We start from the raw sequence: 20,000 nt of genomic DNA on the forward strand, positions 1-20,000 counted from the left end.
TCAAAAGTGATGATTGTAATTATTTCTAATGTCACACTAACTAAAGCAGTCCCGTGTTCTGCACGCATGCCCCGCTCTCAGCCAATCAGCGCCGCCGCCTCGCTGTCACTCAGACGCCGGGTCCAATCAAAACCCGGCGTGACGTCAGAGGCGCAGTGATCGAGGGCGTGAGCGCACGGAGCTGTTGCCAGAGCAGCACATGAGCGCGCGCGTGTGTGTGTGTGTGTGTGTGTGTGTGCGCTCCTTCCAGATCGCTTCGATCATCCTCCGATTATTGATTGTGAGCGAGCGGTTGATTGATACATCATGTCCGTGCTGCAGGAGTACGAGCGCGCGCCCAAGCGCCTGAAGGTGTCCGCCGAGGATGAGGAGGAGCTGGAGGAAGGCGAGGAGTCAGACTCAGCATCCGCGGGGCTCCTGGGTGACGATGAGGAGGATGAAGGACAGAGCAGAGCGCGCTGGAGCTGCGCGGAGAGGAAGGTCAGAGCCGCATCACTCTTCATCATCATCATCATCATCTGACTGATATATTTATAATATACTGATAGCGCTGGGTTTAGTGCATGATGTCAAAACACTGCGAGAGGAATGAGGAATCAGGAGATGACAAACAGGAACAGAGCCATTCAGTTCAGAGACATCAATGAGATAAAAACACATTGACCACAGTTCAGCGTGAGTTACCCTAGCGAGGCTGAAGTGTCATGATCTCAGAAATCAGGCTCTGTGCATTCAACTTAGACATGTTTCTGGTCTAATTGTGATTATAGTTAGTAAAAATAATCAAAAGCATGATTCTAGTGAAATTAAATGTACACAAGGAACCATTCTGTTTCATATTTTGTATGCATAAACACAACCGGTCATCTTTTTCTACTAAAACAATTAGAAAAACTTAATCTGAGACTAACGGCACGATCAAATAAATGAGTTTAGGTACAAGATAAGTGTTCACTACATCAAAAGCATGCGTTTATCTTTTATAATTAACCTCTTTTAACTTATTAATACGTTTTGCATGTAAAAATCAATGTCGTTAAAAAGATTAAACACTTTTTTGTTGTTGTTAAATGACATGATCATTTTCATTTATATGCATAAAGAGTAATCTGCCACTGTTAAACCATGTGCTGAATCAGAGGTTCTTCACAGTTTAATAAATCAGTTTATTGCATGCATGCAATGGGAAACGACCGTTTGATGCATATCAAAGTACCATGGAAGTAATGAGGTACTTGTGTTCGATTCCTAACTAGACAGCTTTTGATGATGTACCTAATTTCCAAAAATGCTAGTAATTGTTGGGTTGTTTCTAGAGGATGCTTGAACACTTCTAATGTTCCTCATTTGTATATATAAAAATAAAATCTAATCTCATCATTCACACTAGTCTGTTTTTAAGCGTCTCTGTCGTGATGATCTGGACACATTGGCACTGTTGGAGCTACATCTGTCTGTGAACAGGCCTCAAGAAACACCAAAGTGCACAATATTTCGTTTCAAGGAGCTCAGATCATCCAGAGCCGATATTAAAATCCGTAAACGCATGTATAACCCAAAAAGTGTTGCTCGCCGTGACACAAAGACGGTAGTGCGGTTAAACCAAGTAAATTAAAATAAAAACTGGTGGTTGTGCACAGTTGGGGAAAGTTGCTTTTAAAAATAGTGCATTACAATGTTGCGTTATTACCTAAAGAACTAACTAGTTGCGTTACTTAAGTTCCGTTTTTTGTAGCTTTTTCTCATGTTTTCTCCACTGATTTCGCTGATGATAATGCAAGAAAATTGCAAGTTGTGAGAACTCTGGTTAATAACCTTTGTGTTATTTAACATAATTATTGCACGTTTTCCTTATTCAGAGTTTGCATTTGACTGTTTTTATTGATTTTGAGGAAGACTGAATCTGTGTTTGTGTGAGTGTGATATTGAGTCTAGATCTACAGTAAGATCATGTTCACACACAACGCATCTGAACTCACTCCTGATTCTCTCTACATGAGCCCTGAGCTGTCCTTCAGTGCATGAGAAACAAAGTAACTGGCATTACTTAAAAGAATTAAAAAATTACTTAAAGAAATGAAAAGGTAATGCATTGCTTTGCTAGTTATGTAACTCAGGTTTCTGTTCTTCAACTCTTGTGCATTATCAGGTAATCAATAAAAAAAACGGGAAATTTCAACAAGCTCGAGTAACCTTTTTGTTGCACTTGATCGAGTCCAATGCATGTGATTTCAAAGCAGCTTTATAGAAGATTATATTAGAGCTGAATAATGATATAGGAAGATTTGCGAACGATATAAACACTCAAGCAGTTGAGATTTGCTATATATCGAGATGGACTGACCCAGGGTTCAGAACAACATACTTCCATCTGTTAGGATCACTGTACACACCGGTGCTCACACACACACACACACACACACACACACACGAGCAAGTAAACATCGCTCGTGAAGTGCGATCCCATGACTTGACCTCGAGCTCAGGTCTCCTCTGTGGCTCTTACATTAGATCGTCCGAATGTGTGTGTTCACAGAGGAAGAGACGTGATTTCAGTCTCTCCGTGTTTATGGTCAGAACTGTGAACTCACATGGACGAGTTTTAGGAACTGGAGAGTGGTTACCATGAAAGGAGATAGAGAGCAGGAATAAGAACTGATTCACGAGTCATTTCTGAAAGCGGTTCACTCTGAATGTCTTCGGCCGTCAGATGTGATGTGATGTGAGCATCAGGCAGTCGTGAGATTTCACGTACCGTACAAGTGTTCGATGCAGGAAATCATAATTGACCCCGGCGGTTACTTTATTAGTGCACGTTCATGGTCTAATTATAATCGTTTGCTTTTATATGCACCAGTGTGTTTTAGTAAAACATTTGAATGTATGAAAAATCCCACAACTGTGTCTGAACTTCAATCAGTTTAGATAACCGCGTTCGCTCTACATCTGAAGTAAGCATGAAATCATAATTGAGCTCTATTATTTTAATCGAACGTGCTCCTAATTGTTCTTGTGAAAGTGTGTAGTAAATATAAATGAAGATGTGGAGGGATGATGTTTAATCATTTATATGCTCAAGTATGACAGTAAACTACTTTTTAACAAATCATTTTAAAATATTTATGAGGAATAGAATAGCACAAAATTGTGTACATTTGAGTAATTTAACATACAAGATAATCGAACACTCAAGGTTTAAAGTAAAGATGAATGAATCATTTATAACTGACCTATTTTCTCTGTCTAGTACATGTCCCTGGTTTTGCATGGGACAATCATAGTTAAGAAAAAGAAATGAAACAAATAGAAGAATATTTCATCATGTTCATTTATGTGTGTGTGTGTGTGTGTGTGTGTGTGTGTGTGTGAGTGTGTGAGTGTGTGAGTGAGTGTGTGTGTGTGTGTGTGTGTGAGTGTGTGTGTGTGTGTGTGTGTGTGTGTGTGTGTGAGAGTGTGTGAGTGTGTGAGAGTGTGTGAGTGTGTGAGAGTGTGTGTGTGTGTGTGAGTGTGTGTGTGTGTGTGTGTGTGTGTGTGTGTGTGTGTGTGAGTGTGTGTGTGAGTGTGTGTGTGAGTGTGTGTGTGAGTGTGTGAGTGTGTGAGTGTGTGTGTGTGTGTGTGTGTGTGTGTGTGTGTGTGTGTGTGTGTGAGTGTGTGTGTGTGTGTGAGTGTGTGTGAGTGTGTGTGTGTGTGAGTGTGTGAGTGTGTGAGTGTGTGAGTGTGTGTGAGTGTGTGAGAGTGTGTGTGTGTGTGAGTGTGAGTGTGTGTGAGTGTGTGTGTGTGAGTGTGTGTGTGTGAGTGTGTGTGTGTGTGTGTGTGTGTGTGTGTGAGTGTGTTCACAGTCCAGTCGCTCAGAAAGAGACACACAGACAGACGTAATGGCTTCAGTATTTTGCCCGGAGCGAGTCGCTCAGCTCTGAGGATAGTTCCTCTTGAGCAGCTCTGATGATTTGAATACTGAGTGGCTTTTATTGGCTGCTTGAACTGTCTTCAGCTCCTCTGACAGATGCCGTCTGCGTCTGTGGAGCAGATATTGTTTCCCGTGGGGTTTATTGATATCTGCAGGCGCTCGGGGAATCGCTGCTGAGAGACGCGGGACACGAGAATGAAATCAAGCGCTCGGGTGGGGGGGGGGGCGCTTCAATGATACCAGATCTTTTAATGTGTATGCAAACCATCTCTGGGTCACCTGACCCCCGACTGACCAGTGAGCGATTAGATGTGTGTGCTGTTGACCTGCTCTGGATCGTTCTGTTGTGCTGATGAATTATGGATTTTATATATATGAAATATCATAACTTGTGCTGCTGTCACGTTGAGTTTAAAGCAAGATGCTGGAGATTCAGGTGATTCTGCTAACATCTTATGCAAAGATACACATTTGTGTTTTTCTAACAACATGGTGAAAATGTGTTTGTTTTCTGTCTGTTAACATATTTTCTGATTTATGGAGTGATTAAAAGATAAATCCAAAATCCAATAATTCAAGAAAACTTGTAATACAAAACAATTGTCTTAATGTACTGTGAATAATGAACTGGTGAAAGTATGCTGATAACGTGTTAGCTTGTAGTTTCTGGCCTTAAAAGTGTAATTTACTGAAAACCTTGGCTGAGGAACCTCCATTCTGTTCCCAACCCGTGTGACTCTCGGTTCTTCTGAGAAACACTGGTCATCGTGCAGAAGAGAGGAGCTCTTTCCTCAGAGATCAACGTGTCCTTTCATGTTCAGCAGAAGAAAGAAAGTGCTACAGGTTTGGAGCGAGTAAATCGTTTCTGGGTGAATTGTTCCTGTGGTTTGTGCTGAGAGCATTCTCATGAATGTCTCTGATTCAGATGGAAGTGAGTTAGTGTCTGTTAGCAGGAATGACGCAGCTCGATCGAGTGTTTGCGCTGTAGTAATGCTGGTGACCGAGGACGAGCTGATGGAGAGCTGGTGATTCTCTCCAGAACAGTGTTACACAATCATGTGGTGTGTAGTTCTCTTTGGATGACATCGCATGTCATTTCCTGTTCACGCTGCTGCTCTCTCGTCGTTTGTGTCATCGGTTTGCAGAGGAAACATGATGTTATCAGTGAACCAGCAGCCCTGTTTTTAGGGTGCAGACGTTTCCTCAGTTAAATTAAGCTTTGTAAATTACACTTATTACTTACTGAGAGACAAGACAATATTCATAAAGGACGTTTCTGGTCTCGGGGTTAAACTGTGTCAGAACAAATTCATCTCGATGATGTCAGATAACACTTCAGCAAAACATGCTCAGGTCAAAGTTTGTGTTTTTGCATGTGTATATATATATATAAACATAAAAAATTGAGTTAAATAAAAAATATCAAATTATTTAATTAATTTTCTTATTTTCTTAATTGAAATTTATTTTACACATTTTTTCCCCTATAAAGGACATTTAAAAAAAAACACTGTGTGTGTCTGTGTGTGTGTATTTATATATCGACATACATAATGACCTTTGACTTCCCCAATCTCAATAAATGCCAATCATGGAAACAGTTTGGATATTAATCAGTGTATATTTAGGAATGCTTGCCGTCTCATATGAATTGAAGCTGGATTGCTGTGAAGGTGTGAAAAGCTCACAGTCTGTGTAGATGTGTGATTGTGAGATAGATCTGTCGCTCTGCAGCTCATGAACTGATTCGTCTTCAGATCTCTGTAGTGTTCAGATCTGTGCTGCGCTGGTGTTTGCAGATGAGACGCTTCTGCTCAGTGTTCACCAGCGTTATGTGGAGATGATTCGAGCAGATCAGGATGCTGTGATCTCACTGCAGTCTCGTGAGGAGAGAAGAACGAGCAGACGCTGAAGCTGCGAGACTCATGGACGTGTTTCAGAGCTCACACACTCTCGCTGTCTGCAAATGATCGTCCCTTGAGTTACTAGGCGAAACGAGACAGGAAGTAATGCAGGAAGTATTATTATTAATCACTGTCATAAAGAATGTTGAAGAGTCATTGGTTCACTAAAAATAACAGACACGCATAAATTACAAGCTAGGCGTGCATTTAAACTAAGACGTCTAAAAAAGACATTTCCTTTTTCTTTATTTCTTATAGTAAAATAAAATAAAAATATAAAAATAAAACAATGTTCTTAAAACAAAATAAAATCTAATTATAAAATATTTTTTTCTTATAAAATATTATCTTGTAATAAAACGATACAAAATATGTTCCCTTATAACAAAATAAAATATCTTACAATAATACAAAATATACAATTAATTTCTTTCTTTAAAAGAAGAAAGAAATGTCTTTCTTAAAATGAAATAATTAATAATAAATAATAAAAATATATAAAAATGATAACAAAATAATATATAATAATAAAAAGAAAATCACAAATATTTTTTCCGTCTTTTTTTTATTCGTAAAATAAAATATTAATAAAAATATAAAGTATTTTCTTATAATAAAATATTTTTTTTAATCCAAAAGAAAATCTTTCTTTTTTAAATATTATCTTATAAATCTTAAAAATTAATAGTTATATATATATATATATATATATATATATATATATATATATATATATATATATATATATATATATATATATATATTAAAATCTAAAAGGTATTTCTTAAAAGTGTGAGTGTGTGTGTGTGTGTCTCTGTGTTTGTGTGTGTGTGTGTGTGTGTGTGTGTGTGTGTGTGTGAAAGTGAGTGTGTGTGTGTGTGTCTGTGTGTGTCTGTGTTTGTGTGTGTGTGTGTGTGTGTGTGTGTGTGTGTGTGTGTGTGTGTGTGTGAAAGTGAGTGTGTGTGTGTGTGTGTCTGTGTGTAAGTGAGTGTGTGTGTGTGTGTGTGTGTGTGTGTGTGTGTGTGTGTGTGTGAGAGTGTGTGTGTGTGTGTGTGTGTGTGTGTGTGTGTGTGTGTGTGTGTGTGTGTGTGAGTGTGTGTGTGAGTGTGTGAGTGTGTGAGTGTGTGTGTGTGTGTGTGTGAGTGTGGGCCGCGAAGAAATATAGAGCTGAGTATCATCAGCATAACAGTGAAAGCTAACACCATGTTTCCTGATGATATCTCCCAAGGGTAACATATAAAGCGTGAAGAGTATCGGCCCTAGTACTGAGCCTTGAGGTACTCCATACTGCACTTGTGATCGATATGATACATCTTCATTTACTGCTACGAACTGATGGCGGTCATATAAGTACGATTTAAACCATGCTAATGCACTTCCACTGATGCCAACAAAGTGTTCAAGTCTATGCAAAAGAATGTTGTGGTCAATTGTGTCAAACGCAGCACTAAGATCCAATAAAACTAATAGAGAGATACACCCATGATCAGATGATAAGAGCAGATCATTTGTAACTCTAAGGAGAGCAGTCTCAGTACTATGATACGGTCTAAATCCTGACTGGAAATCCTCACATATACCATTTTTCTCTAAGAAGGAATATAATTGTGTGGATACCACCTTTTCTAGTATCTTGGACAGAAAAGGGAGATTCGAGATTGGTCTATAATTAACTAGTTCTTTGGGGTCAAGTTGTGGTTTTTTGATGAGAGGCTTAATAACAGCCAGTTTGAAGGTTTTGGGGACATATCCTAATGACAATGAGGAATTAATAATAATAATAATTATAGATAATTAGTAGAGAATGTTTGTTGTTTCCTCATCCCTCTTTCACACACAGATTTTCACACGAATGTTAGTCTCATTATTTCTTCAGAAAGCTGCTCTCACAGCTGAAGATCTGAACGTCTGTGAGAGATTTTAGCCAGAATGTTGAGCCTAAGCAGGATTTAATGTTATCTGTAGCTGTATAATAACTAAAAGAGGTGGGTGGGGTTATGTAATGTGGTGGGTGTGGTTAATGTGGTTATGTAATGAGGGTAGGGTTAAAGGTTGTGGATTAGAAACATCAGAGATTAAAGCTGTTTAAATTGCTCCTATGTGAAATATAATTCATACAGTTACAGAGAATAATGCTCTGCTTTATTAGCTCTTTTGCATGAACTGTATCCAACATAGATAATAATTATTTTACAAACTATTCGTAGGGATATTTCATAAACTGTGTTGTGTGTTCATTTAGAATCATTGTATGCATGTCTTTATGAATAAGGTGTCTGATGTTTTCATCAGAAAACATCTTAAATGTTCTGCTCAAGCTTTGACGCTGAGCGTTCTTCTCTCTCCAGGAGTCTGGAGTCTGTTTAAAGTGCTGCTGATTCTGTTGGTTGTACTAATAATTTATATTAATTAATAATTAAACTTCTGTGAACTTCTGTCGGTCCTGAAGAGATGCTCGAACCATAGCGTTACCATAGTGACAGCAGAGATGTGGAGACAAATGTGATGCTAATGCTTCTTTAACTGTTAGTGGAGCCTGTGATCTCAGCCTGAATTCCATCTGACTTCTGTGTGATCTCAACCTGATCTCAGTCTGATTTTGGTCTGATCTCTGCATAATCTGATTTTAGCGTGATGTCAGTGTGATCTTGACCTGAGCTCAGTCTGATCTCAGCATGTTTTCTGTCTGATCTCAATCTGCTCTCAGTGAGATCTCTGCGTAATATCAGTCTGATCTCAGCCTGATGTCAGTGTGATCTTGACCTGATCTCAGCATGTTTTCTGTCTGATCTCAATCTGATCTCAGTGAGATCTCTGCATAATATCAGTCTGATCTCAGCGTGATGTCAGTGTGATCTTGACCTGATCTCAGTCTGATCTCAGCATGTTTTCTGTCTGATCTCAATCTGATCTCAGTGAGATCTCTGCGTAATATCAGTCTGATCTCAGCGTGATGTCAGTGTGATCTTGACCTGATCTCAGTCTGATCTCAGCATGTTTTCTGTCTGATCTCAATCTGATCTCAGTGAGATCTCTGCGTAATATCAGTCTGATCTCAGCGTGATGTCAGTGTGATCTTGACCTGATCTCAGTCTGATCTCAGCATGTTTTCTGTCTGATCTCAATCTGATCTCAGTGAGATCTCTGCGTAATATCAGTCTGATCTCAGCGTGATGTCAGTGTGATCTTGACCTGATCTCAGTCTGATCTCAGCATGATCTTGGTCTGAACTTGGTGTGATGTCAGTCTGATCTCAGAATGGTCTCAAGGTGATCTCAGCGTTATCTTAGTCTGATTTCAGTGTGTTATCAGTCTAATCTCAGCATGATTTCGGACTGATCTCAATCTGATCTCAGCATGATCTCAGTGATCTCATTCCAATTGGAAACCTGTCTGCACTGACACAGATTCATCAGTATTATTTTGAGGATTTGTGCAGTTTAAACTTTTTTGTGTTCTCTTATGTAACCGCATTCTGAAGAAGAAACTTGATGAACTTCTTGCTCATTACTAATTTTCTTTTGACATGAGAAGTGCTTGTTGCGTTTTCGCAGCTTTCAATGCTCTTAGGTTTGATGTTCTTGTTTTTGGTGTGTCTCTGTATCTCTAGAATGTGTTTCGTGTTCTGCTGTGCTGCGTTTTTAATCAGTGTTTTCTGTAGACATGCACTCTAGACAGATTTTCTTGACCTGCGTTTGTTTTGTGTATGGCGTAGTTGTTTTGTTTGTCTGGCTGATAAACATGTTTATGCATTTGTGTAATTAAAGTCAGATGTGTGAAATCAATATGATTCCAACAGGAAACCTGTCTGATCTGACACAGATACACACAAACAAATAAACTAAGTATGTTTGAGCAGGGGTGTGAATACTTATACTTGATCACTGTACTTAAGCATCATTTAGGGTTATTTAAGTAGATTTATTCTTCACTCACATGCAGTTTTAACTGAACATTTGTACTCTTAATCGCAGTATTACAAATAGTTATTTGCAGAATATTTGATAATTTTTAGTTAATTGTAGTTTTCTGTAAACATGCAATACAGATGAATGTTTTTGACTTCTGTGCTGTTGCATTTCGTTTTAAGTCCGTCTGACATATAAAGACTTGATTTTTATTCAGTTCATTCAGATGATTCAAATGCTTAAACAACATTCTCCTTACTTCTTTTTTGGGAGGTTGCTTGTAATATTTCAGTACAATTGAATTTAATTTACTGTAATCATTACCATTTATCATTTAGTTTGCTTTACTTTATATTAATTTAGTTCAAATTTATTTTATTTTATTTACTATTCATAATATAAATAAATTTCATTAATACATTTTGTTCTTTTTTTGTTGTTGTATATTATATTATTAAATATGATTTTTGAGAGGTTGTTTCTTTTTTATGATACTTAAGTAAAGTTTCCACTTAAGTATGTTTTTTATTTTATATGAATTTTTAATTATTATTAATTGTGTATTGTTTTATTTTTATATTGTGTATTATTCAGCTACTAAATAATAATTTTGAGAGGTTACTTTTTAAATACTTAACTACAGTTTTAAGTTTCACAGTACCTTTTTATTTTCACAATTTTTGGCCAGATATTTGCAATTTTATATCAAGTAAATTTAGATATGAAAATATTTCAGCTTATTTTTAATATTAATTATTATTACTATTTATACATTTTAATGAATCATTTTATTTTATATTGTGTATATGTTTTATATTATTAAATTAGAATTTCGACTGGTTACGTGAAAAAATTGTAATGCCGAAGTTCAAATTTAAATTGTACTGTTTTGTTTTACTTTCACTCAAGTATGTTTTTGGCCAGATAATTGCATTTTAAATTGAGTAAAATTGTCGCTGACTGTCAGTACTTTCACAGAGAGTAGAGCACAGCGCCAGCAACGCCAAGCTCAGGGGTTCGATTCCCAGTTAAACGCATGAATGCAGTGGCTGAAGGTGAATGTGTGTAAGATGGCGCTGGTGTTTGTCTTGCTGTCGTCTGGTTTGTGCAGTGGAAGTGTCATCTGCAGTGGAAGTGGTTTGATGTTTGTGAAGCTTTATTTTGAGTGTTTTTTCTATTGTGATGTGATTCTTCAGCAGGAGCGCTGCATCGCATTTCTGCAGGTCATTTTCCAACCGCAGACGTTGCTTTGGCACTGACGGTTCAAAGTTAGTAGTTCACCTCAAACCTCACTATTTACACACTCACATTTGAGTAAGTCGTAGGTTTTATGCAGTAAATGACAAACATCGGGCCTCGTCGCTCAAATGACACAGTTTCTCCGTGTTCTCACTTCATTCTGGAGGGTTAGAGACAGACAGCAGCTGTACGAGATAATCCAGAAAGACTGCTCTATATGAGGACAGACAGGTGTGCTCATCTCTGTCCTTTATTAGACATTCTTCATGATTTCAGGGGAACGTGACACTGAAGGTGTTTTCCTGCCGTTGGCTTGAGATGGCAGTGCTGTTATGAAAGTTCAAACTGTTAATCTGTTGATCTCTGTGTTCGTGAAACAATAAGGAGTTTTGCAAAGCAGAAAGAGATGGAAAGAGAGTTTGATGCTTGCAGAATGAGAGCAACATGCAGATGCATGTGTGGTTTCACGTGTGTTAAACATGGGACATGTGCTTCACGTCATTTGATTTTTCTTGATGCACCTTTATATGGTTGACTTCACGCTTCACGCTTGGATATATCATATAAAATATATATATATATATATTTATATTCATGTTTATATAAATCTTGTGCACCACTTGAACTTGCAGTCATCCGATCTTTAAAAACGAAATCCACCAATGTAGCAATAAGTATATTTGTCCCAAATCCCACAGCTGGAGACACTTTTATTCACCATAGTCTTGGGTGTTAGAAAACTTTTATAAAAGTTTTAAATGATCTTTAAATAGCAACTAATTCTGGTGAATGTGCTGTGCTGGTACATTTAGATTGAAGTGGACACAGTTGACCATCAGTTCTTCTTTTTCTCGGTTAGAGCATGTTGTGGGTATTAGAGGAACTGCTCTAAGTTGCTTTCAGTTGTATCTTAAAACAGAAGTTTCTGGGTCATTGTAGGAGACAGACACTCAGGCGTAGTTCTCTGACTTGTGGTGTACCACAGGGCTCTGTTTTGGGCCCTATAATGTTTCTCTACATACGCTTCCCATAGGTTCTATTTCTGAAAATAAATGCTTGTATTATCATAGTTATACATATGATACACAAATTTATCTGCCACTGAAACACAAGAATACTTAACGGTTTCTAACACAACTGCGCAAACAGCACATATTTTCAAGTAAAAAAAATTGAAATTATTTTTCAGGATTCACAGATGAACAGAAAGGTCAAAAGAACAGCATTTATTTGAAATAGAAATCTTTTGTAACATTAGAAATGTCTAAACATCCGTATAAAACATCAGTACTGAATAAAAGCATTCATTAGAATATTTTAAATAGCTCAGTCTTGCTGTACGAGCAGTAGGAGTAATGAGATGATTGACAGGCGCAGCTGCATCAGGACCATCATACTGACCCTCTATGGCAGTGTTTTCTCCCATGATTCCTGTCTTCTCCTGTAGTGAATGTGTGTTGGACATCATCATCATCATCATCACAGCAGGACGCCCTTCATCTGTCTCTTCCTCACAGGCTGTTCTCTCATCTGAATGGGTTCTCCAAACGAACTCGTTCAGCTGTGTGAGAATGAAGATATCAGACAGTGTCATGGTGTACTGTTCTGTCGTTTCCTGCTGCTGCTGATGAGTGAAGCTGGTTTTCTCTCTCTGTTCTCAGGACAGCGGCTCTGAGGCTCACCGCATCGCTCCGTCTCCCGTCGTCCACGTGCGAGGACTGTGTGAATCCGTGGTGGAGGCCGATCTGGTCGAGGCCTTGGAGAAATTCGGAAACATCTGGTACAGTGATGCCTTCCTTTGATTTGATTCAGCAGGGGGATTCGTTTCATCCAATGTTCTTCCCTCATAATGAACGAACAAATAATTAACATTCGTTCATCAAACTACATGAAAGTCTCTGTCGACTGAATGATAATTCTGTAACTGAAACTTCACAAGTTATTGCGTTTGATTGATTATTTTCTGACGTTTACCTCAGCTATATCAGGAAAGACACAAATCAGAATAAACAGGAACAGGAAGTGTGTGTGTGTGTGTGTGTGTCTGGGGGACATGAATGGAGGTCATCTGAGTGTATTTATAGTCTGACGAGTGAATCTCATGAGCACAGATCGAGTGTGGCAGCAATAACACTTGAATCTTTTAGTTCAGTCAAACGATTCCTGCATGAACAGATTTAAAGATTTCTTGTTAGTTTCATTAATGTTTGATGCTGTTTTTGTTTGTTGTTCAAATTATTAGTGTATTAGTGATGCGCTGAAATACATTTCTTGCCAAAACCAAAATTAAAGATTTCATTTAGCAAAACTAAAACCAAAAATACACTTATTTTATAATCAATTAATTAATCAAAAACAAAACTGAGCATAATAATTTAAATCGCTGCACATAAGGGATTTTTTTTTATGTCAATCAGTGATATTTTAGTTTTTGTTAGTATTTTGAAATTCAATTTTATTTTTGTATTTTCACTTTAATTTTTGTTAAAGCTTTTGTAATTTTGTTACTAAATTAAGTCATTATTATTATTATAATAATTTTTTTTTTTTTTTTGCTTTTTCACTTGTTGGTTTTAGTTTTATTAGCTGTAGATATTTTAGTACTTCAAGTTAAGTTTTTGTTTTATTTCAGGTATTTTTATTGTTTTAGTTATATAATATAATAGTTTTTTTAATATTTAGAAATTCAAGTATTTTCTTATTTGTTTTTGAATAATTCTGTTTTCCCTTTATGGAACGTAATCTTTCCCCCTTTACATTTATAGTAATTTCGTTGTGCATGCTTGTCATTTGTATGTAAGGCTGAGTTAGATGTTGTTATTTCAGTTCCCTGTGTTAGTTGTGTTGTGATGAGCCTGCTGCTCTCCTGCAGTTATGTGATGATGATGCCGTTCAAGCGGCAGGCTCTGGTGGAGTTCGAGGAGGTTCAGAGCGCTGACCGCTGCGTGGCGTGTGGCTCGCAGGAGCCCGTCTACATCGCCGGACAGCAGGCCTACTTCAACTACTCCACCAGCAAACGCATCACGCGGCCCACCAACGCCGACGACCCCAACAGCGGGAACAAAGTGCTGCTGCTGTCCATCCAGAACCCGCTGTACCCCATCACTACGGTAAACCCCGCCTCCTCATTACATCAGCCTCCTGATTGGACGCTCTCAACAGCTTCTGCTCCTCCTCTTTAGGATGTCTTGTACACAGTCTGTAACCCGATCGGAAACGTGCTGCGGATCGTGATCTTCAAGAGGAACGGGATCCAGGCCATGGTCGAATATCCTTCTGCTGCTCACGCTCACATTCACCAATATAACGCTCTGAAACTGAGCGCCACAGTCCACAAATCCTGTTCGGTTTCTCCATTGAGAGAGTGATTTGGAACACTCGAGCAGAATTCCTGGGCGAAAAAACTACATTACCCATGATTCTGCAGAGAAATCTCCACCAATCAGAGGATCGAAACAAGAAAATCACTCTAAAAACGATTTAGCTCCGCCCACTCCCAGGAAACACTGCCAATAAAATAACTCAAAATTTTCTATATTTGCATGTATAATATATAATTATATATAAAAAGTTAACATCTAATCAGCTAATTATACACTATTTAAAGTTAATTCAAAGAAACAATATTTTATTTAAAGATAGTAAAACCGCATACAAAAATGCAATGTATAATAATTAATAAAATTATGAACGTAATATTGAAATTTGTAATATATTTATCAGTGTAGAAGTTTAGAATATTATATGTATTGATATAGAATAGAATATTTAATATGTAAAAAAAATCTATAAAAAATATGACAAAATAACTTGAATCTGAAAAGAAATTGTAAAATAAAGAGATTTTTCAGAAACAAAAGCAATATCAATGAAAACAGAATTTGAAGAATTTGGCTGCATTAAAATACAGTATGTGATCATAGAGATCAGGAGAGAGGCAGACATATGACACAGTAGCGTAATGAATATGCTAATCATTGCATGACGTCATCTAGCCATATTTAGTGAGTTTTCGAGTTAGCTTTAGCAGCTTTCCATTGAAAGAAGTTGGCAACCGTGCGTCTTTACGAGCACAACAATTTCAGAGAGATTCAGTAGCATCAGTATCAGTGAAACTCACTTCAGACATGAAAAAATATGCGGATACAAATATAGAAAATTACATAAAAAAAAAAAAATTTAGATTGATTGTTAAATCTCTATTGATTGTATAGAGTTTTTTTAAAAGGTAATTTTTCACGTGTGGAGTCTAATGTTGAGCTGATGATATCCACATGACCTTCATGGCCTTTCGTTAAGACGTTGGGTTTGTTTGAATTAAGCTTGTGCTTCTGACTGTGTGTTCACTCCCCAGACACACATTACACACACTCATTAAATATGCATGTTTCCCGGCAACACAGAGGAACGAAGCACTAACCGTGTTCCCAGGGAGCTTCAGCAGCCCGTTTACATGCTGATTACCTGCGTGTCTAAACTCCCATCCGCCCCCAGGTGTCTGATACTTATGCCTGAGTTCTCAAGCACGACATGCATTGTTGTGTTCTGTGTGTTGTCGAGTTTTTTCCTTGACGGCCGTCACGTTTGAATCCATCCAGAACGCTCAGAAGGCCAAAGCCGCCCTCAATGGGGCTGACATCTACGCCGGCTGCTGCACACTGAAAATCGAATACGCTCGGGTAAATGTGCAGCGTTCACACACACACACACACTCACTCACACACACACACAGCGCTGGATCTAACACACATGCAGTGCCGTTGTGCTCTCTCATTCTAGCCCTCACGCCTCAACGTCATCAGAAACGACAACGACAGCTGGGACTACACCAAACCCTTCCTGCTGCGCCGAGGTACGAGTGTGTGTGTGTGTGTGTGTGTGTGAGTTTCTCAATGGTTGCTCTTTAGGAGACTCTGAAAAGAATGAAAACAAACCCAAAAAGTGATCCTGTGGCTCAAGTGGTAGAGCATTACGTTAGCAGCGCAAGGTTGTGGGTTCGATTCCCAGGGAACACATGTTAGCTAAAATAAAAGAAAAATGTATAGCCTGAATGCACTGTAAGTAGCTTTGGATTAAAGCGTCTGCTAAATGCATTAATTGATAAATGAAAATAAATCACCAGTTGTCATGCAGTTCAGTTTAATCTGAAACACTTTGACCGCTTGTTCTCAGACTGTTTTATTTACAAAAAATAGGAAACTGTCAATAAATTATATAAAAATTAAAATGATTATTTCTGAATTATTTTTGTAACTAAATGTTCTTCACCGCTCATATGTGACTTCTATGTAAATTCTACTCAAGAACATATATTTAGAGATTGACCATGAATTTTTAAGATTTTATTATTTTCCATTACTTATTTTTTGATATTTTATTAATATTTTATATAAAACTTGAATAAACAAATAAAATCAATAAAAATATGAAGGACATCACATTGGAATGCATCCAGACAAAAGAATTGAATGTTCTTTAAATTCTACTTTTAGTTAAAAAAATGAATTACACACACACACACACATATATATATATACTGTATCATCCTTAAGATATATGATCTTAAGATATAAAATGTATTATGTATTTAATATATATATTTATTTAGATATATTGAATTTTGAATCTATTTTAGTTTATTTTGAAGCTTATTTTGTCTTGTTTTCGGTCATGTTCTGTCATCTTGTACGTTTGCAGAGGCCTCTGATTGATTTAGATCTCTGTAGTTAGTGTGAATAGCAACCCAGATTATTTGATAAGAAATGTTGGAGTTTATTTCGAGATCTTTGATGCGAGTTCAGATGTTTTTAGACGTTGTTGACATCTCATTGGATATCTGTACTGTGTATGAGAAATGGTAGAACTGGTGTGTGATTGTGTGTTTTGAGCTCTTCTAGTTCATGTGATTTTGATTGCAGGTTTTTAGCAGTGATCTGATGCATGTGTGTTTTATGCTGAAGAATCTCTGATCTTGGTAATATCTCGTCAGGTTGTGTCAGATGTAGGTGTATGAAGCTTCAGTGTGATTTACCTGCAGTGGAGCATGTTCCAGTTCAAACTTGCACATCATGTGAGTGTGTGGGCTTCACCTGTGCAGCATCTGAAGGGAAGCGCTTTAGTCACGCGTGTGCGTGTGCTAGCCGGACAGCGGCTCAAACGCGGCGTAAACAGTGTTATCAGTGACGAACAGCAGCGCTCAGACATCGATCGGCTCCAGACTGAAGGGCTGCTCAGCGTTTCTCAGTGCTGCTTCATTATTGACTGAAGATAAGCGCTAAGCTGAGCTCACACGCTAATGTGAAGACATTCATCACAGAATATTAATGCACACGCTTCAGTACCTCTGTGTTAAACGTCTCTTTATTCCGGTGCTCTCAGCGTTCTGTTCTTTCCGTCAGCACTTTGTAGAATTAGAAATGTGATGGAAGATGCTCAGATCTCCTTCAGACACGCGGAGCCTGATTTCTCTCAGCTGTAGGCCAAATGATGAATATTAACATGACTTTTTAAAGCTGAGATGCTATAGGAAATAGTTTTTTCATACATTGATCATTTAGTAGGGTAATATGTCTTCTTCTTTGTATCCAAAATACACATTTAAGCATTTATTTTGTTGCACTTTATCTATTGCGTCTGTAGATTTAAATTCCAGTCCATACCTTAAAAAGTTTTATCTCCACTTCTGCAGCACTTACAAACACCAGACTTAGCAGTTTTATTCCTCTCTATATTCTGAAGGTTTTTACCGTTGGGTTTGTGAATATATCATTCACACTGATTTATACAACATCTTATTCATAAAACATGGTGAAAATGTGTTTGTTTTCTGTCTGTTGACAGTATTTTCTGATTTATGGAGTGATAAAAAGAGAAATCCAAAATCCCCTCTATAAAAACCTTCAGAATATAGATAGGAATAAAGCTGTAAAGTTTGGTGCATGTACGTGCTGCAGAAGTGGAGAAAAAACTCTTTAAAGATACGGATTTGGCTTGAAAACTACAGACTCAAACAGACGAAGAGTAATAAAGAAGAAACAAACCAGTGGTTGTTCATGTTCTGGATTATTTTGAGATTTTGGTCTAATTTGCTTCCATAACATTTCAGACTAGTGGAAAGAAAACATCCAAAATACATATTTAAGAGTTTTTTTATTATGCTTTATCTATATGCATCTGTAGATTTCGATTGCATCACATGTCTTTAAAGAGTTTTTTCTCCACTTCTGCAGCACTTACAAACACCAAAACTTAGAGTTTTATTCCTCTCTATATTCTGAAGGTTTCTACTGAGGGGATTGTTCATATATTATTCACATTGATTTATATAACATTTACTCCTAAAAAAGTTTTGCTGTATGTTAACGGTATTTTCTGATTTAAAGATAAAAAGAGAAATCCAAAATCCCCTCAATGAAAATCTTCAGAATATAGAGAGGAATAGGTTTTCTTTAAGTAAGAGCTGCTGAAGTGGAGAAAAAACAGTTTAAAAGATATGAATTATCTTATTTAAAGATACTATTTTTTAAAGATATCTATTATGAAGTGGAAAAACAAATAGTTGTATTACATCTATCAATAAACATCTATAAAATCTATTTATTTTCTGGACATCTATGCAAATTAGTGAATATATAATTAAACAATGCCTTGTTTGCATATTCAAACCTAACATTTTAGAAAACTTGTAATACAATACAGTTGTCTCGATGTACTGTGATTAATCAGTTAAACTATGGTGATATCTGTTAGTTTACATTTAACCATATTAATCTGTAGCATCTTGCCTTAAAGAATTAAAGACACTCGAGAGAAACAACAGATGTCTAACATTACAATTATTTTTAATTGCTAAAATTATACAGTGTTGACATAATATATTGAATATTAATGTGGAAGAACGCTACTATAAATAAATTAGCTAAAAACAAACAAATTTTAGAGAAAAAAAAACAAAACAGAAAAACCAGAGATGTAATTTATCAGTGTCCTATATTTTGCACACAACCCTGTTTTCACATTAGTTTTCAAAAAATTGTAACATGACATAATCTGGACCCTTATTTTCAGAACTTTACAAATTTGTACAGTTTTTTTCAAATACTAATTTATGCTTATTTTGCAGTTTGTTGCAATTATATTTATATTCTTTATTTTTAAACAAATATAAATATTTTATATTTATAAATGTTGATGACATTTTTGTTGCTAAAATGTCCCATATTTTTATTTACTAGAAATGGCAAATCACGTGGTTTCAGGCTGTGTTTTGTAGTCATGCATTGGCTGAATGTGCAGCTCTTGTGTTTATGTCGTCATCCGTGTGTTATATTTCTGCTGTCAGTATGAGAGGAGGATCAGCTGATGGCTGAAGGTCACATTGAGCTGAAATCCCATCAGCCCCAGCAATGCCAAACACTTCCTGCCGCTAACTGCTCATTTTGTAGCAACTATCACGGCTGTGCATGAGTTCCTGCTGCAGGCCGACACACACACACACACATACACACACACACTAACATGCTCTTATTCAGTGCCCTAGTGCTCTATTTCACACGTGTGATCTCTGACATGTTTTTCAGTGATTCTCTAACCCTGTTTCTGTTTAAGCTTCTTTGGCTATGAAAAGCACTTGGGAGTGTTTTTTCTTCTGAATGTTTGATTGTCTGTTTTTCTGCTTCATCATGAGAGGATTATGTTTGAATCCAGCCTAATTTACAAAGCCTTTTATTTGTGCCCGTCTCTGTCTGTCTCTCAGTATGTACAGAAGAGGGATTATTCCCATCTTTCACCTTTACGAGGCGTTCAGCAGCTTGTCTGTTTCGTTTGGTTCAGTGACATGTGAAAGTGAATGTAATATTGCAAATGGTCTGTCGTCTTTTATTTTCAAATTGAACATGTCAGATTTATATTCACCTAAAATCAGAAAAAGAAATTGCATTTACTTTTATGCATTTGGCAGATGCTTCTATCCAGACTGATTTAAATTGCATTGCATCACTTCATGCATTTATTTGGACTCAAACCCTGGATCTTGGTGTTGTG

General features: G+C 37.1%; 2 protein-coding genes across 4 annotated transcripts in view; one reads left to right on the forward strand and one right to left on the reverse strand.

Moving 5' to 3' along the window:
* Nucleotides 1-20,000, reverse strand: part of LOC132119759 (lysyl oxidase homolog 4-like) — a 174,054-nt gene that overhangs the window by 97,844 nt on the left and 56,210 nt on the right. The window lies entirely within an intron of this gene.
* The window catches only part of LOC132119758 (heterogeneous nuclear ribonucleoprotein L-like), a 24,613-nt gene continuing 4,782 nt past the window's right edge, over nucleotides 170-20,000 (forward strand). Inside the window, exons 1-6 of the mRNA XM_059529991.1 lie at nucleotides 170-480; nucleotides 12,620-12,738; nucleotides 13,831-14,068; nucleotides 14,141-14,226; nucleotides 15,541-15,637; nucleotides 15,738-15,810. Coding sequence (XP_059385974.1) covers nucleotides 307-480; nucleotides 12,620-12,738; nucleotides 13,831-14,068; nucleotides 14,141-14,226; nucleotides 15,541-15,637; nucleotides 15,738-15,810 — 787 coding nt within the window. The 5' untranslated portion in view covers nucleotides 170-306. The remainder of the gene's footprint in view (nucleotides 481-12,619; nucleotides 12,739-13,830; nucleotides 14,069-14,140; nucleotides 14,227-15,540; nucleotides 15,638-15,737; nucleotides 15,811-20,000) is intronic.

The sequence above is a fragment of the Carassius carassius genome, chromosome 38 (genome assembly GCF_963082965.1).
Source record: "Carassius carassius chromosome 38, fCarCar2.1, whole genome shotgun sequence".
In the NCBI taxonomy this organism is placed as follows: Eukaryota; Metazoa; Chordata; class Actinopteri; order Cypriniformes; family Cyprinidae; genus Carassius; species Carassius carassius.